Source organism: Trachemys scripta, chromosome 1 (genome assembly GCF_013100865.1).
Source record: "Trachemys scripta elegans isolate TJP31775 chromosome 1, CAS_Tse_1.0, whole genome shotgun sequence".
NCBI classification, from domain to species: Eukaryota; Metazoa; Chordata; order Testudines; family Emydidae; genus Trachemys; species Trachemys scripta.
In genome coordinates this window covers 202,075,687-202,101,419 of record NC_048298.1, presented here as the reverse complement: position 1 = coordinate 202,101,419, position 25,733 = coordinate 202,075,687, and the positions used below count along the sequence as shown (strand labels likewise).

General features: G+C 38.2%; 1 protein-coding gene across 11 annotated transcripts in view; it reads right to left on the bottom strand.

Moving 5' to 3' along the window:
• DMD (dystrophin) overlaps nucleotides 1-25,733 on the bottom strand; it is a 1,855,422-nt gene that overhangs the window by 411,844 nt on the left and 1,417,845 nt on the right. For all 11 annotated transcript variants that reach the window (XM_034754682.1, XM_034754655.1, XM_034754674.1 and 8 more), the window contains one exon: nucleotides 21,469-21,623. In XM_034754682.1, coding sequence (XP_034610573.1) covers nucleotides 21,469-21,623 — 155 coding nt within the window. The remainder of the gene's footprint in view (nucleotides 1-21,468; nucleotides 21,624-25,733) is intronic.

Genomic DNA, 25,733 nt, shown 5'->3' with positions numbered 1-25,733 from the left:
CATCAAACTCAGCCATCAGCTCCACAATTTTAAGGAAGTTTCCATTGTTTGGCACATACAGCTGATCTGAAGTGCCATGCAGTGGTAGGTTTTGGGTAGCAAGCATTCTCACAATGGCAATGAGCCTTTTCAGAACATTTTGCCAGTAAAGACACTCTGATGCAATCTTCTCTTGATGCTGATCATCTATGGTGGCCTTAACCTTAGTCTCGTCTCAAGCTCTTTCCACCTATGGAATGCTCTCTGGTGATTTGCTGCCTTCTCATGGCATGTCAGATTTCTAGCCAGATTTTTTTAGTCCTTTGCCTGTAGAACCCAATGTGGCTGGAACATTGGACTGGAAGAGTTTGCAACAAAAACAGTATGTAGCATTCTGGGGTTTTGAGTACATAAGCCATGGCCTCCCCACTTTGTCACCATTGGGGATTTCACGCCAGTAATGTGTTGAATGGAAACTTCCATTTTCATTGTCTTTGGGGAACATGAAGTTTTTCACTTGCTGTGGCCCATGCAGTACAAGGAAGTCCCTCAAGCTACTGCTCAAGTGGGTTCACAGTCCTGGATCATCTAGACTTAAGGAACTAAACTCAGCAGCAGCTGTTTCTTGCGCCTCCACCACACTCTTTTCTGATCTACATTTTTCTTCAGGAATGTGCATGGTTACATCCATTTGAGATGGAGATATGGATGCTGCAGTAGCTGCCAGGTCACCTGCACTCTGACTAAGTGGAAGATCAGGCATCTCCTCACCACTCACATCCTCACTGGAGCCGGAAGGCTCACTGTGAACATTTGTGTCTATGTATCTCAGGAGAGCTCCTTCCTGCTTAGATAGAAAAGCTTCCTTTGCTTTCTTTCTTTTTCTGAATGCTGCATTTTCTTCTTTCACTCATGACTGCTGTCCTGTGCCAGCTATAGTGGCTCTCAACACTCAATTGAAGAGGACAAACAAGCAGGCTGGTAGCAGGGCCTGAGTGAGGGAAGATAGCAGCGTCTTAAGGGCCTAACTAGCTCCTACTACTTCAGCTGACTGCCTGTTCTCCTCAAGTGGGTTCAGGGAAGCAGCAGGAAACAGGAAGCTCCCTGAGAAGCTGGTGTTAATCAGTCCAGGCTCCTGGGGGTGCTAGAGAGGTACATAAGAGGGAAATGCAGTGTTGTTATAGCTGTGTTGGTTCCAGGATATTAGAGAGACAAGGTGAGTGAGGTAATATCTTTTATTGGGCCAACTGATGGTGGTGAGAGAGACAAGCTTTTGAGCTACACAGAGTTTTTCCTCAGGACTGGGAAATGTACTCAGAGTGTCACAGCTAAATGCAAGATCCAACAGATAGTTTAGCATAAGTAGTTAGCACATATTCTAAGGACTATTTAAGGTGAAGTGGCCCATTAATATACTTGTAGTCTTGGGACCGAGGGGGAGAGGGGGAAATAGTGGATTACAGATTGCTGTAATAAGCCATAAATGCAGTGTCTTTATTAAGACAATGATTTTTAGTGTCTAGCAAAGTTGTGTATTTAAAGCTCCCAGGCTTGTCTTGTTAGTGTTATGCAGGTTTCCCTTGAGGATAAGGATTGACAGGTCAGATACAGAGTGACTGGTTTGTGAAAAATGTTCACCAAGAGGTGATACGGTGTTTTTGTTTATGACTTTTGTGCCTAGTGATTAGTTGGTTTCACCTATATAGATGTTATTGGGGCATTTAGTACACTGAACGGTAAACTACATGTTGTGATAGGCAGGTGTAAGACCTATGTATCTTGAAAGATGTGTTGTGGGGAGTGTTGATCTTTGTAGGTGGAGTGGAGATATTTGCTGTCAGTAACATGGAGTCACACTACCAGGAGAGAATGGCTGCTGGTTCAGCCTGAAAGGAGAGTCACTTCATAGATCCCCAAGATCCATGTAGTTAGGAGGGGATTAAGACTCCAAAACCCAAATCCTCTAAAACCCTTCTAGCCAGAGAGAATGGTGCAAGGTAACCTCAGAGGATTTCCCTTCTGTCTTAGCTCTCTCCACTGTTCCCTGTTTCCCCCATGGTAAAAGAGGTTGATATGACCCATAATTAATCAAAATATTATTTAAATAGAGTTTTTCTTCATATGAGCATCCTACTTTGACATTATTTATCATACTGATCACATGAACTACACAAAATAAGTGAAAAAAATGAAGCAGGTATCTGAAATCCTTTGTTTAAATAATCAGAGTTGATATTCCAACTGTCAGAAATTATGTTTTTTAGATTCACTTGGGTTTATATTAATCCATTAATAATCTCTCCACAACTGCAACATGCCAGTGAGCTCTGCAGTTTCCCAGAGAGCATGGGTGAAAAATTAGTAATGGATTAAAAAAAAAAAATCTAAACATTATGTGACAATCACCGTGTACATAGTGGGGAAAAAAAAATCAATTAAAGGTGACCTGAAAAGCAAAGGAAAAGTACCGATGCCCTTCTTTAAGAGATTGGGATGCTTTTGGGAACCTATATAAATCATACATTTAGGAGAAAATATCTCTTTCTTAAAAATTCAGCGCCCTTCTCTTGTCATAATTCTGGGTTAAGAAGGACTCCAATCCACCCTCTAAAGCATCCAAGCTGTGCTACAGCAAAAACAGGGAAGAGGAGACTTAACATTCCTGATATTTCTAAGGTAAGAGATAAATGGTAGGAATAATATTATTAATAATAATAGTAATAATAAATGATTATTGCATTCTTTGTGCATCAGAAAGAAGTAGAAATGCCCACAACCTCATTTATTTCTTTTTGTTTATCCCTTTTAAATCATATATTTGACAATTTCAACTTTTACTACAGTCTAATACATATCACTCTTGCAATTTCACAGCAGTCAACAGTGGTATCTAATAACTAGTTTAATTATTCAGATACAATTTTGGCTTACAAAGTGTAATTAAGATTGATCATCAAAATAATTAGGTTTTAAAGGCATTTGTTTTCTTACTGTTAATTACTGTATAAACAACTAAATTTAATAATTGATGGCATTACATTAGATGAATTAAGACTCAGAAAATACACTATTAAACTATTAGCATAGTTTTCAGTTAAAGCTGCCACCTCCAGATGTTGAACTTGGTGACATTACACTACAGACACTCCCCTGGTTATGCAAGACCCAACTTACACAAATTCTCACTTATGGAAAAAGTTCCATAAGCCAGAAATAATTGCGGAAATTTTTGCCTAATGTACGGGTATATGTTTCCAACGTACACAAAATTCGAGTTACGCAAGGCTTTCTGGAACGGAACGATTGCATAAGTCAGGGGGCATCTGTAGTACTCCCTGCTACCATGCAACAGAACAGGGCTTATTTTCCAAAATTACTTACTTTTTCTGTTAGTATTTATAGTTTATGTTATTCTGTGTATTACATAATGATGTGTGGCTATAATACTCCCTATGCAGGGGTAACTGCATTATATTTCTTCTTATGGAGGAGGGCAGACTCCTACCAGAACTCTCAAAACACAGCAATGGACACAATGTAATACGTAGATTAAATTGAAGCACAAGTGACTGTAGACATTTTTTTTTTAAATAAGCATTATGAATGTCTGTCACCTTGGTTTTTATGAATAAAATCTTTAAAAAACCTACAGAAAATCAGCACTATCAAGCAACAATGGAGGTCCAGTGTTGTACTATTCAATCTAGAAGTTATAGGTAGCTATGAATTACCCAGCTCTGGAGAAGATGTAGCAAAAGCAGCAGCTAGAAGAAAGGCTCTTGCTTCCTATACTGATCTACAATACAGTAACTAGTACTAGTTAAGACCTACTACCATAAATTATATACATGAACACGCATATATGCACACACCCATTACTATTTATATGTACACACAATTGTTATTTATATTCCAGGATGTTTGTTTCAAAAGTCCTAGTGCATACTTGAATGTAAAAAGTGTTCATACTATAAAATGGATGTCATGCCCTAGAAGGCATAGCTTGAAGTGATACAGGACAGATTATATATTACAGTACATACAGGTATCCTAGTAACCATAGTTTCTGTGATGTTTGCAAAGTGCTGGACTGCAAACTGGACGGTCACCTGACTTGTACAGGGGGGGAGGGATAGCTCAGTGGTTTGAGCATTGGCCTGCTAAACCCACGGTTGTGAGTTCAATCCTTGAGGGGGCCACTTAGGGATCTGGGGCAAAATCAGTACTTGGTCCTGCTAGTGAAGGCAGGGGGCTGGACTTGATGACCTTTCAGGGTCCCTTCCAGTTCTATGAAATGGGTATATCTCCATAATTTTTTTTATTTGAATTTGAAACTCAAAAGAAAGGAAAAAGCAGAGATGATGGACCTTCAAGCCCCAATTGAGCAATGCACTTACACACATGCTTTAAATTTAAGCAAATGCTCAAGTCACACTGATTTCAATAGAACTTTAGCACCCACGCTTGATGTTAAAGCATTAACGGTGAAATCCCCCAGAATGAATTCCAATGCTCCCATTGACTTCAATGGGGCCAGGATTCCACGCCATGCGTTTTGCTGAACTGGGGCCCTAGTTCTGCTTCAACAAATTCCAAAAGAGCAAATTACTATCAGATTAGTAAAAACTACCAGAGAACTGGTGCTTGATCAGTATAAATCATGGGGGACGCAATCAATAAAAGACAGATATAGGACACAGATTCTATATTAGCAAGGAGGATCCTACTACCTGGTGATATTATAACATCCTGGAAAGAACTTCAAGTAAACACCCTTTTTATATAAGTTTTGTTTCTATGATCTCGCCATCATTACCAACTCATCAAAAACGTAATCTTATCAAATAAAACAAAACAATCTGAATTTTTTTCTTCTCCCAGATAAGCATCAGAAACAACACCATTTGTTTGTACTTTTAAAATTAAGTTAAACTTGGTTTATTGGCTTGTGTCTTATATTTTTTGCATGGGTTATCACATAGATTTTAGCCACAACAAATTCTAGATAAATTATCCAAGACTCTATTTCTTAATATGCTAGAGTACCTTAACAAAGGTGTTCCCAAATAATTTTTTCAAAATTTAGTTATGGTCATTAATGCATAGTTTCATACTTGACTCATTCAAACAACACTGGAGAACCCAGCACAAAGTCTTTTAACAAAACATGCAAACATATTTTGATCTCTTTAACCAAAATAACTATTTAAAACAGACATGTATGTGACAATCTATTTTAGAAGCTGAAAGTGGTGATTATGTGAGGAACATAGTGGTGTCATGCAGTTTTCAAAACGTCAAGCTTTCGCAGACCTAGTTTCTTTCAGAGTCTACAAAGAGCTAAATTGCACATATAAAATAGTATTCTTTTGCAACCAGATGTGACTATCTGTGAACAGGAGGTCTAACTTGATATAAAAACCTGAATTAAAAACAGCTAGGCCTCTTGTCATTTCAAGGCTCACATTCTTGATTGCATTTGACACAATAATCATCATCATATCTTAAGACTGAAATCAGGCTGACAGTACTCGACTCAGGTCTGCTTCTTCCAATTAGCTGAAAATTGCAGCCCAGCTCATCTTCCGGGAAATAAGTTCATGTTTACAATTCTACAGAGGTGAAAATGTGTTGTGATGGATGTAGCAATTTAACTTGCTAACGTAAACAATAACTATTTTTTTAAATGTACCCATTTCAGATAAATGTGCTTTGAGAAGAAAGCCAGAAGGCAAGGACACAAGTTCATACTCTCTTACCAAATATATACACACCATATATACTCATTCATAAGTCGAATTTTTTTTATTAAAAAAGGGAAGCACCAGAAAAGGGGGTCGGCTTATGAACTGATGTAGAGAGGGAGAGGTGGGACACAGCCCCTCCCCCCCAAGAGAGGGAGCAAAGAGAGGCAGCACAGCCAGCAGAGCCAGAAGGGAAGAGGTGGGGCCGGAGTCTCTCTGCTTCTGGCCACGCTGCTCTCCCCCCAGCCTCTGAAGCAGCTGTAGCTCTGAGGCTGGCAGGCTGCAGCCGTGCCGCTCAGCCCCGCCCCCCAGAGCAGGCTGTTGCCAGCTGCCCAACCCACCAGAGTACGCTGCCCAGCCCAGCGCACTGGAATATGCTGTGGCCGCGCCGCCCGGTCTGGCCCGCCGGAGCAGGCTGCGGCCGCATTGCCCAGCCTGCTGGAGCAGCTCCAGCCAGACCATAGACATCCTTCACTGGCCCTCCCCAGATATGGTGGGAAGGGATGGGATGGGGAGAGTGTGGGGGTCCCTAACTAGGGGTGGGGTTATATGGGGGGTGGTCACAGGGGTTACTCCCCTGACTCCCAGCTTCTCCCCTCCCAAAAACAATGTCCCCACCAGTTGCTGTCCAGGCCCGTCAGGGTAAGCAGCTGGCACGCTGGGACACTTTGTTTACTTAGGTTTACCTCTGTGCCTGCGGATGCTCGAGATAAACAAACCATCTCGGCCCGCCAGCAGCTTATTCTGATGGCTCAGGAGCCAAAGTTTGCTGACTCCTGAATAATAGGGTCGGCTTATGAACAGGTCATAAAAATTTTCCATTTTTACTTATCCATCTTGGCGGGGAGGGGGGGGGGGGTCAGCTTAGGAATGCAAGTATATAGCCACGAGTGCTTTTCTAAATGACTACCTTTCAAACGGAAGCTTCCAAGTTAGTCTTTCAGCCTTTGGTTTTATCATCTACACTTTAGCATGTGAAACATCAAATATGGTTTATAAACATAAAATATATAAAATAAGGTTTAATTACAGCAAGACAAACATCATTATTATGCCTGATTTAGTACCAAGAGAAGTCAATGAGAAAATTCCCATTGATTTCATTTGGTGCTGCATCAGGCCCACTATGTAAAGATAATGGGCCATATTTCATGGGCAGCTGTGTGCCACTCCATTGGTGTAGTCTGGCACTCCCCAGCCTGGTGTAAGAGGGACAGGAGGAAATCACCCCAGTGTAGTGATGATCTTCCGGTGACTTGCCACTCACATGGAAAAGACTCACATAGGAGCATGGCTGGGATGCCCCATCCCATGCCAATTCCTGGCTACATCTTTGTCTCTTTAGTGCCATTTGCAACCAGCGTAAATTAAAGCAATCATTCTAACTAGCTTTTCTAACATGGTCCAGGAAAACTGGCTCTACACGAGGTTGTAGCAGAGCTAAGTTTCACTTTTATCAGATGTCTTCTTGTCAGAGGCTGTTATGAAAGACAGTAAGACCAACAGGATCCAAGATAGAAATGCCAAACTCATTTTTGAGTAGCTGGGGGGCGGTATTGTTTTGGGGCTTCTCTAACTTCCTATACATCTTTGGCTGCAAGGTTTGTTCCTCCAGACAGTAGGTGTCCGGTTAATTTTTCCAGCCCTTTGTTCTAAGATGGGAATTTTTTTTAATGTAATTCTGCAAGGCATTTTCTGAAATAATATAAGAAGGACATTAATAGTCGATGGGAAAATATTTGCCTTGCTATTCTTATAAGTAAAATAATTTGCAAGAGGATAAAACACTGAAAATTAGAGCTATGCCCTTTCAGAAGTGTCAAACAAAATCTTAACACAGAAATCAAAATTTACTCAACCTCGGCTAAATGCTTTAGATGGGTGCATTATGGTGCAATTAGCAAGAAATGAGGTATAACTGATATTTAAGCACTTTACAGATATTCATAGTACAGGCAACTGTCACCTTTTTGTTAAAAATGCTAATGAGGAAGCTTACAAATGCATTACCAGGAAGAGACAACTTTTGCAGAATTATCTGTCCACAGCTCCACTTTATTCTTTTGCAATAAAATACTTGTACTGACTGCACAAAAGTTAGCAGGAGCAATTTTAAGCTGAAAAATGTCATTAGAAGGTTATTATTATAACAAGTGTGATATTTTGGCAACAGGATGTGCCTAATGCGTCCTTAACATTGAGTCTCTACTTTTCTATATGTTACTGAATAAATTACATATGCAGTAATATCTTACCTTTGCACCCATCTAAAATGTAAAGGTACAAAATTTTGAGGAAATCATGTATTTTTAAAACCTATATGGATTTATTTGCAGTTATTGAATACATTGAAGTCCCATTCTAACCTACTGTGTAACAAATGCACCTCATTCTCGATGATCCAAAGCAGGGTCATGTCATTTGATATCCATTCATTACATTAAAAATATCTCAATGATTTGAAATTACTGAAGGGTATGCTTATGTTCATTTTAAACAAAATATAATTTAAAAGATACTTATGCATAAAGAAGCATGCTGTGGCTCACCACCCTAGGAACATTCTAGAAAAGGCCCAGAGGAGGGGGATGAGCTCAACATGTGGAGTGGAGAAGTATAAGCATGTGATGAACAAATCCATGTATGGAAAGGTTAAATATGATTTGTTAGAGGTGTGTGTTATGTAACTTGTTAAGTAACTGCCATGTGCTATAAAATAGCAATGGGAGGGGCTCCTTGTTGGAGGGACTCTGGCTGATTTTTGTACCAAGGGCTCTCCCTTTGTGCACACTGAATAAAGCCTTGTTGAATTAAATTGAATCGAAGACCCTTGATTCTGCCCGGCATCTGACTCATTTGGGAACCACAAAATCCCAACATTACTAAATGATATTTATATGATCAGAGCTGATCAAGATTGTTAGCATACTAGTTTATTCATAGTATCAAATTGAATAAGCAATTGCTTATTTATATTATTTTAATAAACCCAATTTGAAAAGGCACGGTTATACAAATGAAGGTTATTTGACTGTAGCTTATTTGCTCCAGAACAAGGTGAGTGGGATTTTTCCTAGATATTTTCAGTGTTTGTTGATGACACTAAACAAACACAAAATCATGGTCAACAACTTACATTCTTACAAACAACTTACAATCAGTGTGGCTGACTGCAAAGCAAGCAAATCACATGATGGGGGATGCACATTAATCAATACCCAATACTATAAATGTTAATTACTCTCCTTAAAGAAAGGACCATCAGAAGCTTCACATTTTCATATTTGAGACTGCTTAGTTCTCAGTGTAGGAATATTTCTTATAGTAAATAATCTATCTCTGAAAGACACTATGGTTATGTAATTTGTCATTACAGAAATCAAAAGTAAGCATAAATATTCTAAGGAATATTTTCAGAATCTTCATTTTAAATTGTAATCAGACTTTTTTAAATAGAAATTGCTAACTAAACATTAGCAATCAAAGGTGGCTGAACAGGAAACTGCAGAGAATCTAAATGATATTTTTACTCCAGTTTTTGCTTAAAGAAGATAATATAAAAATACTTTTCCCTAGATTACTCTTTACAGGTAGCAAAGGTGAGACATTGTCAGAGAAATAAGTATCCAAAATAATGTGGTGGAAAACCCTGAGATGTTACATTCCAATAAATCTCTACAACTGTATGATGGTTTTCATCAGAAAATTTTGAAGGAAAATGGAAATGAAGTAGCTGAGATATGTAATTCATCATAAAAATAGTTATTATACCAGAGTACTAAAAGGTAGGCTGTGCTTACTTAGTATAAAGAATGATCCTGTGAAATAAAAGTTTATCTTATAACTTGTAAACAGTTTAGAAAATTATGATAATACTGTTATAAAAGTATCATGATAAATATACTATTATAGGACAAAATAGCATGGCTTGGGAAAAAATATATTTTCTGTTTCTTGTTAGAATTAGTTGAAATAGAACAGGTAAAAACTGAAAACAAGTAACTTATAATTTATTTAGATTTTCAAAGGTATTTTAATGAAGTCCCAAACAAGTGGCTCTTAAGGAACTTTGGCTATATTGGGCTGAGAAGTAAAGTTCGGTCATGGATTACAAACAAGTAAAGTGGAAGGAAATAAAGAGTAGGAATATATGCCATCGTTAATGCCACTCAGTTTGGAATAGCAGCAGCATACCCAGAGATCACAAAGTAGTGTTCAATATATTGATTAACCATCTGGAAAAGGCAGTAAAGAGTGAGGTGGCAAATTTGCTGATGTCACACTTTTATTTACATTAGTGAAATCCAGGAAAAATTGTGAGTAACTCCAAAAAGACCAAATGAAACTAGGTAATCGGGCAACATGATAGCAGATAATTCAACGTAGACAAGTGCAAAGTAATGAACACTGGAAGGAACAATTTAAACTACTTGTACACACTGATGGGTTCTGAATTAGTGGTAACCTCACAGGAAAAACTTATTTAAGAATCAACTGCTTAATGAAGACTTCTGTGTGCAGCAGCAGCCCTAGAGAAGACTTAGATGTTAGACTATACTAAGAAGAGTAATGACGACCACAATAAAAATAGTCTCAATATGCATCAATGGTACATGCTCACCCCTAATATTATTTCAGTTTGGTCATCTCATCTCAAAAAGGATATCTGAGAACTAGAAAATAAGGTGCAAATAAAGGTTACAAAAGAGAAGTGGGATGATGAGGAAAGACATTTCATAAGAGGAACAATTAATAAGAATTATGAACAGGGCTGGAATCAGCCTGAGTTTCTTCTGGGTTCTACTTGGACAGGGCTCCCAACATGGAAAGCTCACCAAGAAGGAAGGAAGCAGTAGCGACAAGTGGCCAAAACCATTGCTGGGACTGAAGGTATAAGGGGCAAGCACTGGGCAAAAAGGATATGGGCCAGGGCAGATATGGGATATGCTGATTCAATGCCTCCCTTCTGCAGCCTCTATTGTACGATAAACCATGAGGCTGGGCAGTGCTGGTACAATTGCACCCTCATCGAACGATTGCCCACTGTGGAGCCTGAGAATCAACTGCCAAAGGGACATATAAATTCCATCTCCTGTGGCCAGAATATGGCCCAGAATACTGTGATGGCCAGCTATTAATAATTAATTGTAAGTACCATTGAAGTCAATGAAAAGATTCAGATTGACTACCATGGTATATAGTTTTAATCTCATACTGCCCTGAGCTTTGGATCAGGCTCAGGGCAGTATGAGATTAAAACTATATAACAATAGTCAATTCTTCCTCCAAAGAATTTACGAATTAAAACAGAAAAAAATATCAGTCTACACAGAATGCACCAGGAGACTCAAAGGATACTGATAATTTAGGGTTGTTTTATTTTAAATAAAAATGATATTACACTGTCAAGGGTTAGAAAAAACTAGGTTCTCATGAACATCTTTGTTGTTGTTGCTGCAGAAATGCATTGGTTTCCTTGAAGTAAATGACAAAAATAATAGAATAATATAAAATATTTGATAGGAAACACAAGAAACATATAGAAAGGAGGAAAGGGGTAAGGGGAGCATGACACACTGCAGGAGGTCATTCCAAGAGGCTTCTTTTTACCATGCACCCTGGGCCAAGTGGAAAAAGGAACTCAAAAATGAGACAGCAACACACATCAATGGATAAAAACGAAATACTTTTTTGCTCAATATAAAATTAACCTGGGTAATTCAATGCCACAGGACATAGTGAGGCAAAAAAATCATCAGGATTCAAAACAGGACTAGTTACGTATATTGAATGAGAAAATAATCTAAGAAAAGATAAACTAGCTAGGGTAACAATTTCAAGAGATACCAGTTCTTATGTTTCAGAGCATAAAGCAATCAGCAGTTGAGATTATGAAGAAATCTCTCTCCATTACAATTGCTATGGGGCACAATATGGCTTATTTTGCCTTCTTCTTATGTTTCTGGTACAGAACACTGTGCAACAGGATGAACACTTTGCCCACAGTACATGAACCACTGAGCTATTCCTTTACAGAAGCTCCTCTTTTCCTTGCTGGAGTTTTTCCTTTATTATGTATCAGACGTGTTATAAAAGTTCTTCCTCTGAGACTTATCGGTTTAACCACATTTTTCCTCTCAATTTTCCACGTATTAACATTTTGCGACAGGTCACGAATGTACTCTTCTGGGTTTTTTTTGTTATTTGCTCAGGGACTGTGCATAGAGCAGGGGATTGATAATAAGAGAGAGGTAACCTTTCACCTCTGTGTCACTGATTTCTTTCTGGCCCAACTTAAAGTTGTTGCCATCTGATGACTGATGGCCTACATAAAATAACTTGTGATCCAAACTCAGTATCTAGTTGACAGGTTTCCAAATTTGAAAGAAAAAAGAACGCTACCAAAATTAACACTGCTGCTGGCAATTTCTGCAGAGACCCCCAGGATTTAATGGACAGAATGAATTACCTGCTCAGTTTTAAATGTGGTTGACAAGCCAGTGGAGAGAAGCTTGCCATGCCCATGCTGTAACTGTTCTGAAGTTAAAAATAATCAGGCACCAGAGCTGTCAATCTTCCACTGACATTACATTTTGTAAAAAAAAATATTACACATTAAAAAAAGAACAAAATACAACAAGGTTATTACAATCATAATAACCCAAGAGAAAATTGACACCAGGTCAAATTCATCCCTGCTGACACTCTACTGGCCAACCACATTTGTTAATTTCCTTCATTTAGTTGTTTTAGAAGGCTTAGAGCTTGATCCTAAATCCACTAAGGCAGAAATAGAAAGAGACTCATTTATTGCAATGGGCTTTGGCTCAGGACCATAATCATTTGTTACAGACATGACAAAGTTTAATTCATCCAACAGACTAACAGTAACATTTGTTTAGGGTGAGATTTTCAAAGGTACTCAACACTGATCTTTGTTCCCATGAAGTCAACAACGAAGAAAACCGAAGTCAAGTTCTATTGGCCCATAGAATAATGCTGAGTGCTTGTGAAAATCTTACTCTTAAGACTAAAAACTACCCATCGGGCTGAATTTTCAGAAAGGCTCAGAACAAAAATCGACTGACTGGACTTTTTACTGCTCCATTCTTCATAAAAACCCCACACATTTGTATGCAAAAGAGTTAGATTTTAAACATAAAATACTCCTTTGAAATTAATTTGTTAAAAGCTTGAGCTGTGTCACTTTTATGTTTTATGAGGCTAGTACATGAAACTGTCCTTCTTTAACAGTTTTATTCCATTAACTATTATTATTGTTTGATTGGGTTACACTGCAGCAGGTACTTTAAATTCTAACTGTCCTCAACCAATTTCTGAATGCTAATCAGTCCATATGTGCAAAAGTATTACACATGACATGAATGTATCAGCAAAAACTAGAGTTATGATGGAGTTTGGGCACTCTATCTGCAATATTTCCATAGGAAAGTCATTAATAGAGTTTAGCATATGGTAAATAGGGACAAAATTGCAGCATTTTCTTTCACTCAAGGCCGAAGTAAAAACAACAAATGAGACAAATATGAAAACAAAATACAAACGGTCATGGCTGAAAGGAATGGTCTTCTAGGGGTAACTACTTTTATTTTTTTTAAATGACTCCCTTGCTCTCTGTATTGGATGCTAACGGCGTGTTTACAAAGTAGTATTTCCCTCCATTCTATTGCTTCTGTAATGAAACCATTCACATTAATGATACAATAAAAAAACTTGTTTAAATCAGCTGAATTTACCAAAAAGGACCAAAAAACTCAATGTCACACCTGTGGCCATCCAAGTTGAAACAAAAATGACATTAAGAATAACACTTGTTGGGATATGTGCTTAAGGGCTAAATTAGTTTGTATTTAAATGGACTAATCTGACACCCATGTGATTGGATGTCTTTGGGAGTAGTAAAAGAGACATATAGGAGCATGCTGTGCTAGTCTACAGTTTTGTCTACTTAACTGGCATGACATGATTAAGTTACACCTCCCTGGGTTTGCAAGGCTCTTTATACCACATGAGGAATTCACCTTGTGAGAAGGCAGATTATATTATTGCTGCTGGCCTCTTTTGAGATTCCCCTTGGAGTTAAATTGTTTTAATTCCACACAGAACTCCAGAAAAATTCCAAGAGCGTGGTCACTGCAGGCGAAGTGGTGAATCATAACCTGTCCTGAGTGCCCTAAACTTGTCTTTCCCAGCCAATGCCAAAAACATTTTGGGAAGCATTGGGCACGTGAGGTTCTCTTGGCATAAAGAGAGGAAGTTACAGATTTACGGTCCACTTACTTGAATGTCTGTGCTGGCAGAGGGAGTGAATTTACCTTGAATCTAGATTCGTGTGCAGATAGAAGTGTGGCTGTGTGGAAGCTGGTTATATGACTTTCAAGCTCCCCTACTTTTTAGAAACTTTGGCCATTTAAAAGAAATTGAACTATATTTTTCAATATCCTGCCAAAATTACTATCAACTCTGCTCATTTCTAAAGGCACAAGTGAGACAAAATAACAATGGAAAGAGAATTAATATCACAGCAGGAGAGCTTGAATGTATTATATTTGATACTAGCAGGTGTTCCAATGAAGCTAGGTTAGGCTGTCTTTCATTGAACAGAGCTATCCTTCCATCCATTGTAAAAGAACCTGCAATGCCAAATTGTGAAAACAAACAAGCAAATAAAAGGACTTTTCACCATAGCTTCCTTAAAGTTCATTATCACTAAAAAGGTTCTGTAGGCTTTTTTTTTTTTTTTTTTTTAAAGAGGGTATGAAGAATGTAGCTCACTTGATCTCAGAGCATCTAAAATCCTGCCAGCACATAGCTCTTTTTAATATCTTTTTTAAAGCCTAACTGTCCTGTATTTTCAAAAAGTAATAGTTGTAGAATGGAATCAAGAAAGCTAAGAATGCTTTTATCTCTTTTAAACGTCCCTTAGGAAGCTTAAAAGATACCCAATGTTTTAAACCTCAAAGATTTGAGGCTCTTGTGCTACATGTACCCTTTTCCCAATAAAGAGGATTCCCTTTCGAACCCGTCTGGTACCACTGGACAGGTTCCAAAAGGAATCATCTTTATTTGAAAATATGATGGAGGGTCACTTTCAGACTGCACAAGAAGTTACACCAAACAGCTAAGTAATCTGCCCGCAAAGCATTTTTAGAGCCTACTGCTTGAAGAGACAGGGATGAGGACCTGGAATCAACCTTCGGCTTCCAACATTTCAGTAAAGAGCACTGGCTTAAATGTTTTCTAACCTTTCTTTGTTTCTCTTATTCAAATAGTATTACAAGCCAACCATGCTAAATTAGCTCTTAGAAGAAATGTATTGGTTTATAGACTTGTTGTTCCTTAACATAATCCTGGATGTAATATCATGATCACAGGTGCTGACTTTCCAAAGAGCCGGGGGGTGCTTGATCCCGTCTTGGTCCCAGGCCCCATCCCCACTCCACTCCTTCCCCCAAGACCCCAGCCCTGCCCTGCCTCTTCCCGCCCCTGCTCCACCTCTTCCCACCCAGTTCCGCTCCCTACCCCGAGTGCACTGTGTCCTCACTCCTCCAGGTCTAAATTCAGTAATGAAATACTGTCTTCAGTGCTGGCTCCCCAAAGGTCTTTAGCTACTGAGACCAATCCTGATTTTTAGGTATAAATCACATAATGTAATGTGTAAATTGGTCTATTGATGATTTAAGGGTGGGGCTGGCTCTTCTATTTGTGCACCGAAAGTTCAATAGGCATTTTAATATACATGTGAATTCTTCCATTGACATAAGGAATGGATTCTGCTGAGGCAGTTTCAGAAGGAGCTATGGCCTGAAATGCTGTTTGTTTTTAATGAGAAAATAATATCTCTAAGTACAAATCAAGAGAAACTAAACTCTTTCACCACCTGATGGCAGTTGAGGTCCTATACGAAATCAGTGTGATAGATTCCATCCATTTTTCAGCAGATAACTAGCCAGATGCCAGTATGCCTGGCAAATTATCCTTGGCTTCTGTGGAAACTGCCAAAAAGTTGTGATTTTTGTCAGTAATTAAGTACCCTCTTATCTCTCAGGAAGGTCCCTTTAGACCAGTCTTTAGACCAGATGACATGGGGATGTTTGCATAGACTCAGCCTATGTTATATTTGTCCTAAGGTTAATTATAAGACTTCAATAATCCTTGCTATCACGCAAACTCTTTTCAGGAGCACTACATTCAGTTTTTTTTTTAAAAGAAGGCTATTTATTGAGCCTTGACAATATGGACAGGCAAGTCACTGTGCCCTTCCCTCCAGTTAGCTGTTATGCAGGAAAATTAATCGAGTCTTATAGGATGAGTAATTCTCAAGGCTAAAATCAAAATATTAAAAACAACCATCTTACAGTGCATCCTCCGATCAGCCCACAGACCACCTGACGATTCACCCAAAGTGCCTCAAGGAGAAGGCTCGTTAGTATCATCTCTAGGGAGCAGCAATGCACAAGCCAAGATATTTCACACATCTGGCTTCTGAGGACCTGTTAAGCAGGGGTTTCAAACCCACTTTGTGAAGAGGAATAAATTACAGTTTGAATTATATAAAGGCTAAGTTTACCAGTTAGGACTACATATATTCTTGATCCACAACAGACCTCCCATTGCTAACAATGAGAGATTTTCACAAAGAGCAAGATTAGAGTATGGACTTATGCAGTAACTTCAGTTACAGTCATATTCAGCATCAGTAGATGAAAAAATGTGTATGGTGCTTTTTACCACCATTATTTCTGCCTTTTGTGTGGCTATTTGCACATGCCATTGCACAATTTACATGCACAATCAGGTAATTGTGCAAATTTGATGCACACTTGTGCACCTAATTTATTTGAAAATCTAGCTTTTAAAGTTTCATAATTATAAGAGTTAACAACCCTATTGAGATGAATAGTAACAGCTGACATCTCTTAGAGCTGTTGTTCCTTGGTTTTTCATCCCTTACACTGGATAAGGGCTAGGCTAGAAAGTTACTTTATTTTGGATGGAAGCTTTCATTCTGCAGACTGTCAGAAAAGCATCTGAAGTGGGCCAGGATGTTTAACATCACTGCCATATCACCTAATTTGTCAGACTTCCACAAAACCTAGAAGCATGTTCATCTGGAAGAGACATATATTTGAAGATATGTGATGCATTATAGATGTACAGAGCTCTAACTCAGTAGGAAAGTGTTGTTTCTACTGTATCTTCTGAGTAACTCCAATGCTGATGAAGTGTAACTAATTTCCTCACTTGGGCCCCAATTCAGCAAACATAAGCATCTGCTTAACTTCCCACTGAAACGGATGGAACTTAAAGAAAAGCACATGCTTGAATGGATCGCTACAGAAGAAATGTGCTTAAAGTTAAATACAGAATCAGAACCTATATTAATGTCCAAACAAATAAAAAAGAAGTGAAGGAAATTAGCCTAATTCATTTTTGAGGCTAAGAGAAAATTCAAGAAACACCCCGATAGTACTGTAATATACATTTTTACATCCAGAATATTTTTGATGGTTGCTCCCTACATTCCACCTTTTTTCAAGAGTATATTTTAGTTCAATTGCTTGATTTGTTGTTGCTAATTCAGGGAGCACAGACCACTTTCTCCTTAATTGCCTTTTAGTAAATAATACAGTTATTTCTGGGATAGTTTATGCTCTGAAAGAGAAGAGGAAGACACATGTTTACAAGTCAACCTGGCTCTTGTCCAACTGATCAGTACATATGCTGCTAGTGCATCTTTTCAGCTACTTCCAAAAAACAAGTTAGTCAAAAGGGAAGCACCCATCAAATGCTAACAAAATTGACTATTACAAGAGTCAGAATGTCATTTTCATTATGGTTCAATGTTATAAAACAACATGGTAAAGCAAAGGGTAAACACACAGCAATCAGTTGCAAATCTAGCTAAGCAAAACAAAATACAAACTGGCAGATGTTGCCTTAATGACTGAAGTGCTTGCTTTGGCAGAACTATCACCAGCAGACAGAGTAGCAATTTTACTGGTGCTTGCCTGTTTCTTGTTTTATCAACCTATGGTTCGTGGACAGGGTGGCTGACATCATTCAGACTGACACACAATGTTGCCATAAATGTTAGCTTTGTAGAAAACAACTCAAAGCAATACCAACCATTCTTTTTTTTACTTCTTTTTTCTTTCCCTATGAAAATGCATTTTAGATGGTAATAACCCCCAAAGTAATAACCCCAGTTAAAATAAAGATTCAACGTGAAATAAATCAAAAATTTGCGGGGGGTGCATTTTCCCTTGTTGTTCAGACATTTTATGAGAGCTTGAATATATAAGTCTCGACTTAGATATCCCTAATGTGCAATTAGACTAATCCAGGACTCTTACTTTTTTAGATAAATTCCTAAGCCAATATCAGCTCACTGACTCACAAGACCAATACTTTATCCATAAAACGGTTTCTTCAGAAGAAGAACATGAAATCAACGCACATGCATCTGACTAGAGAATTTAGCCCTTCAGGAGGCCAGTGATGGAGAAATAGCATATTCTTCACCTTTGTATTTCCAAAGTAAATTATGCCCCTACCCTAAAAATATAGCTGCTCTTATTTTGCTCCTTGCAACAATCTGAAAGCTGTCTTGTAAAGGAAAAAACTCTAGTGCTTATAAACTGTTAAATGTACTGAACAAATCTGATGATTTTCCGCAGTGGAACTGACATTTAGTGATACGGAGCTCCATTCGCCCTTCCCACGCCAGAGCTAATGGAAGGAAATATATGTGGGGTTTCGCCAATTGTGCTTTTAGAGATGGGAAGGGTTTACCACCCCATATAATAGGTCAAGGATCCTGAGAGATTGGGAGAAGGTTAAGACCAGCTGAGTGCAGGCCCTGTGTTCCTTCCCCTTGATGACAGGAATTATGCAGCTCCAAATCCCCCTTTAAGGGGATTCCCTATTAAAAATGAAGCTGTGGAAATATGATACAGACAGTGGAGTGGCTGGAGTATTTTCCATGCTTCTTTTGCCTCGAGTTCCCAGCACAAGGGAGGGCTGGGGTCAGGTAAAAGACCAAATGATCCATATAATAGAGGATTTCTCAGCCCATGCACTGGAACACTAAAAGTCCCTCACAAAGCTGGGATCCATAGCCTGCAGGATCGACTTGCAGACCTCCCCCTATGGTAGGATGACCAGATGTCCCGATTTTATAGGGATAGTCCCGATTTTTAGGTCTTTTTCTTATGTAGGCTCCTATTACCCCGCACCCCATCCCGATTTTTCACATTTGCTGTCTGGTCACCCTACCCTACACAAATTTCATGTTATTATTATTATTGGGGAAGCAGAAATTACTTATGGCCCTGATTACATACAACAATTGCACTAATTTAACTAAACTGGTTTCTAAATCTATTCAGTCAAATTGGTGAAACCCCCTTATGTGGACATTCTTAATTCGGTTTAACTGCTGCTAATATCCGTTCTGATTTACAGGTATTTGGAAGCTCGTGCTCTAGTGGTTGTTGCTCATCCTTCTGGTAGAGGCCATCTGTTAATTCAGGCAGACATTGTCATATCAGTTATACTTGGCTCACATTTTCCAGAGTTTCTTCACAATCATGAAGGTTGGAAGCAATATTTTTAAAAAACAAAAGCTGGGATTCTGATGCCACATGACTTTGGGAGCTGGAGCCCTGCCCCTAGGCATCTGTCTGGGGCTTGATCCCTTTCAGCTCATGGGTGTAGGGCAGGTCTGACTCCCCTGAAGGGGAGCCATGCCTGAGAAGCCTATCAAAGTCCAACAGAATATGCAGTATTATATTTTGAACATCTGTACAATCTACTGTGATTGGTATTTCATTTTGACATCTAATACAGGTGGAGCTGAGCCAAACACCATTACAGTGGTTGTTACAGTTGCATATAACAACATTTTTAAAACTTAAAAACAAGGGAAATTGCACACAAAAATTAAATTACATTAACTTAAAAGATGTTTAGGTTGCAAAGTGGCATACTTGAAAGCTAGGAAACGCCACATTTAGAGTAGCCCGTGTAAGTTTAATTCTGCCCTCTGACATTTCCTAAAGTTGAAATGTTGACTTTGTAAGCTAGATAGCTTTATTGTAATATAAGTGGGAAAATTTTGTTATACAATAATTTATCTATAGTGAGCTATGGCTCCATTACAGATATGTAAGAGATTACATATTAGGTCTCAGCCATGAGGAGCTAACAATTTACAATTCCTTAGTAGTTTGCAGCTTCCGCACACTGGAGCCATTCAGTAGCAGCCCTGGATCTAGCAAGACCTCAGAATTGTGAGTCTGTCACAAGTGTGAGAATTCCCTAATTCAGATCACTGACACAATCCCCTCCAATTCTTCCATTTGCTTCACCATCACCTACCAACTTCACTTCCTTTTTTTCTGGACTTGAACCTCAGACATCTAGCCCTTCTCATAAAGTCCCAAGCACCCCCAAACACGAGGGAAATCATGAGACCAAGCTGTATGGTTTTACAGCTTTCTCAGAGCACATCTATCACAAGACATATCTCTTTTCAGGAAGAGGGCTACCATCAACAATAAGGTCAGAAGTACCCACAGAAATTCTTTTTACTTTTAAAATACATTTCACAGTTTAGCTATGGTACTTCTCCCCAGCAAACCTTTCAGATTACAATGCTGCTTAGAGGACACTGATACTATCTTTTTTTGTGCTTCAATAGGAGTTAAAGTGGGAATAGTTTTGTTGCAACAGAAATACTGTTAAAATGAACTGTTGTGGAGGCATATGAATACCAAATTAATTAAAAAAGCAGTAAAGAGAAAAAGGGAATGAATTCCTCTAGTCACTGCTGATTTAAGTAGCTTTTACTATGCAAGCAAATTCCCTGAATTTGTTGCATATTTAACTAAGTTTTCTTTGCTGACCTTGTTCATGAACTTTAATTAAAAACATTTTAAAAACTCATTCAATTTTGGTTTTGGTTATAAGAGATAAAACTTAATCCTAGATATTAAGCCAGTTAAAGTAACTCCAACTAAATTTTTTATGTATCCCATTTAATGTACAGCAATATAAACCTCTGAATCTGAGTTTCACCGCTTTAAATAAAATCATTTTTATCCTGCAAAAAATTTCCTGTATAGCTTTTGTACTGGATGATTCACACTTAGTGGCAGCCTATAAACATAGCTTTTAGTAATGAACTGGTATCTATACCAAACATTGAGAGACTACAAAATGTAATCCTGAATGGTTTAATCAACAATCTAATCTTAAAAAAAATAAAAATCTTGGCTGTAGATTCTTCTCACAGATATAGTATAATGCTTCTACTGTGAATTATGTTTCAGTAGGATCGTGTCATTTTCATGTTCAATTTATGGCACAGTCTACAATTGTATAGAGATTAAGATGCTGAGATAGTAGTTAGAAAACTAAAAAAAAACCCTCTTAATTTAAATATCTACGGAACTTTATGAAACACAATGAATTAACTAAAGTTAATTAGAAAATTGGTTAATATGTAAAAGCAGTTTAAAACTGGTAAATGCTAATGTTTCACGTCAGAGTGGTTGCCCCCAAATGACATTTAAAGGATAAGCATCTACAGAAAAATACAATTGGGCTTCTTTGGGTACCTCCCTTCCATTTTGCTACCTAATCACGACATTAAATGTTAAAGTAGATCAATGCAATTCAGTGAAGCTTAACAACGTTAGTGCTAGAAATGGTATTGTACCTCTTATTAATGGTAGCCCAACTGGTATTAATGTTATCTGTCATCAGTTCTACTTTTCTGGTGTCATCTGTTGAATAATCACGGAGAAGCTTAAGTGCCATGTCATTCGCCACATCCACATGTATTTGCCACTGCCGCAGCTCTTTTGAAAATTGCTAGAGGGGGAACAAACAAAACAAAAGAATGAATTTCATCATCCCTTAAAAATATACCTTGAATATTCAAAAGGTAGACAAACTTTTAAACCTTTAAAACCTTCCCGATTAAAAAAAAAGAGAGAGAGAGAGAACTTCTGGTTGCTGGCAATAACAGAAACAGCATCTGTCACATCTGCTGATTGTTAGGGCCAGAAATTTTTTTTTTCAAAGTTATGGGACACAAGAGGACCGCAATACTACCAACAAGTGGCTGACAGGACTAACCAACAAAATTTTCAGTGCAAGATAAAATGTGGCAGCCGAAATTGGTACACTAGTGAATGGAATCATAATAGTTCTTTTCTCAGAAATAAAAAGTTGAATAAATTATTGTGCATGCTGACTATTTTTGTCTCTGTGATGGTGAATTCATTATGCTGTGGAAATAGGAAAAAGAACATAGTAAAACACATTACTGCCAGGCCTAATTTTTTTTTTTTTTTTTTACAATGTGACGTAACACCAAAGCTTGGACAAATAACACGTCTGTTGAATTTTTTCACGTTATTAAGAATTATTTGTTTATGTAATTAGTGCCATCTACTGGATCAGTACTAAACTTGCATACATCAAAATACTAGAATATTGTTAAACCTAACAGTAAGTTATTATAATGCCGATTACCTTTCCCAATTTTTCTGGAAATAGTTTTAAGAAAGCATTTACAATTTTGAACATAATTCTGTGTTAATTTTAATTTTTATCTAGATCTGCTAACTAAAAATTCCTTCCTCATTAGAAAAGCAGACCAGGAGATTGGAGCGTTGGTTGCAATGGGGAACCAAATTCCATATGCTTTTCCTGTTTGTCTGCTTGGCATAACCAGCATCTGTAAAACACTGTGTGCATCCATGTCTCCTCCATTATTTGTAATCAAACAGCAGTAGCAATACAAATGATCAGCTCTTAGAGCAAGACAAAACTATAGGTTACCAAACATCTTTGACAACGTGAGTGCAAAAGTATATTATAATTTGCCAAAAACTCTCATGGAAGGATTGTTAGAATCAGTAACTGGCTGTATAAATTAGAAACTTTCTGCAGAAAATGAAAAGTGAGGCTTGACTACTTTTTCAAATAGGAAAAAGCTCCAGGAATATAGATTTTCCTTTCCCTCAAAGTGATGTTCATGTTGAAATCTGGTTTTGATTAAACTAATAGAGTCTTCACACAAAGCTAATCATAAGTAAGCTATTTTGTCAAGATTGATGCGTGATGGAAATAAGTCTGAATGTCATGTTAAATAAACAAACAACAAACAGAGTGTAGCGATTGCTCACTTTAAAGTTTTCAGGTTCATTCTGGATAAGCTTACAAAAGTTTTGATACTTATCTGAACCATTAAGGGAGTCCCTACTGGGGCTAGTTTCTTCCTGTTGCCTGTTAGAAGAGCTTCTCTTATTTCTTTAAGGTATACTGGTATTTGGGATGTCTCTATAATATAAGACTCAAAGGGTGTCATAAGATTATAAAATTCAGGAAAACAGGAGATCTCTCTTCATCTAACTTCTGCATTTCAGAGCAGCAGAGAAGCTACCTTGGCCGGGTCAGAGGTTACTACGTCCTGCTATCCTAAAGGTGATCTATCCTTAGAAACCAGAAGGACATCAACGTAACTACCTGCCTCCACAAAGAGGACTTGGTTTGCAGAGGTAAACAGGTAAAAGGCTGTGGCTGGTAGATAGGGAGAACAGGAGCCTAATAATCAATTTGTTTTTTAAACCTTCAAAAAGTTGTATTGCAGGATGAGTGAAGGTTCAGGCTACTTTTCAATGTTATCTGAAACAACTGAAGGTTGCCTGGGCATTTTTTCTTAATTCACTCTCTCATGACTACATAGTGTCAAAAAGTCCGAATACCTCATACTTTTAAATACTGTGGGATGGATTCAGCCCCAGGTCTTACCTGCCCTCCCACACATGTTACTCAGAGCATAGGACCAAACACTACTACAATTCCAGGTCCAGTGTATCCCCAAACACAGGTGGCATTCGCTGGGGCGAAGACACAGCCAAGGCAGTCAGATACATGCTGCTCTGGCAAATCCCATGGGCAGCCTCAGTTAGTGGAGCTACTCCAAAGCTCAGACCACACTAAGTATGCTCTCGCCTGGGCTTATTGTTATTATTTGTGATTGTTCTTTAGATATCTTATATGTATTTTTTTTTTTTCATTTTTGCAGCAGACTTTGTCCATCTATTGTACATTTGTAAGAATTTCACCATGCTCATACTTTATTCTTTTTGGAAAATATTTTTCCAGTAGAACAATGTTATAAAGCACTAGCTATCATACATACATAGTTGCTGTTTTCCAACCAAAAATATTGTAGTATATTGCTTTATAGATACAAAAATTACCAAAACAGTCTGTCCACGTTGTGGACTAATGGCCTGTAAACCTTCACTTGGAAAATGTGTACCTTTTGCTAGTCCCCTGTGAATTTAAATGACCTTATAAACCCCTCCAAAGCAGGCTTTTTAATGGAAATGCTGACAGACCCATTACAATGCTACTTCCAAAGTGTCGATTCTCACCATTAACTTCAAGACTAATCTATTAAATTCCTGACATTACCAAAGAACAATATCATTCAGAACATAAATGAAGAGTACAGGGGATTCTGTTTGAGGAAATAATTTGCATTTTCCAGTTTACTGGAAATGAGTATTTAATCTTTTCAACAACTTTGAAGAGTGCATGCTTAAGTCATTGCTCCTACTCTATGCTTTTCACAGGGACCGAGAGCAAAGTGTTACAGTGAAAGGTTTATTGTCCAACCTAATAGAGTCCCATTATTTTCTGTCTTACATGACTTGATGTAATGAATTTGTATAATTAAACTAATGGAATACAATTTCTTTCTTCTTTTTTTCCTTTTTACTTTCAGGCCCCATTTCTCTTCCATCTACTTTGGAATAAGTAGAAACAAAAAAGTATTCAAAGTGCTTTAATACCTTAATTTCATTATGACATTTGTAAAGCATTCTTCTTATTTCATCTGTATCATCTCTTGAATTTGCTGACTTTATTAAAAGGCTTAAAGAGTTAGGGATGCGCATTAATCATGCTGCTTATGTATATTTTAAATTTTATTTAATTAGAAGACACTACTTGCTATGTTATTAGTGGGAAAGTCTAGGTAATTAAGGGTCCTTAATTAAAAAAAAGGAAGGGCCTTCCTTTTTATCCATGCATTACCAGTGGAATAAAATAAACTGTTCACAGATACAGCAATATGTATGTACAGCACCATCCAATTTGGAGCATGTCACTTTCTGCATTAAATATTTATGTAACCCAGGTCTGGAAAAGCAGACCCACTGCACACCCCTTCTCTTGATGTTATCAGCTATTTAGCTGGTCTAGAGAGGTATAACCATTCATTATTGGTCCTCTATTTCAGTATTTGTGCAGCTGTGGGCATCATCCCTAAAATATTCCACTGCACTTAGAATTGCACATTGTGAACTCCGGTATAATCCATAAAGCAAGGCTAAGAGTATATTTTTTTTCACCTTATGTAGTTGGTCCATATCTGGAATATTAGGCGGCAGCAAAACAGTTAAGGATGACATTATAAAACAAGTGACAAGGTAGCTGTTGCACACAGTATGTAACTAAAGGCAAGACTGTCCCTTGCCCGAGGCACTGTGCAGGGAGCAAGGGAGGATAAGGCTACTTTGTTAGTGTGTCCCTGGTAGGAGAGCAGCCTCAGTGGGACTGCTACTACATTTCCTGCACAGGTGAATTGGAAGTGGGCAGGCAAGGGAATAGCCTTGGCATTGCCTGCCCTCTGACTTAAGATTAAGGTGACCATATTTCCCAAAGGTAAAACAGGACATCACACAGGGCTGGCCTGAACCCTCTCCCACAAGGGGCTGGCCCGAGCCACTTGCCCCAGAACCTCCCCGCTCCCAGGCTGGGGTCACTGGAACCCTGCCTCCCTCGCCCACAAGAGGCTGTTGCTGAAACCCTGCAAGAGGCCGACATCACCACTCACCTCCATCGCACATTCCTCTGCACCATACTCCACTTGACAAATGCAGGCATTTGTCCCTTTTGCTT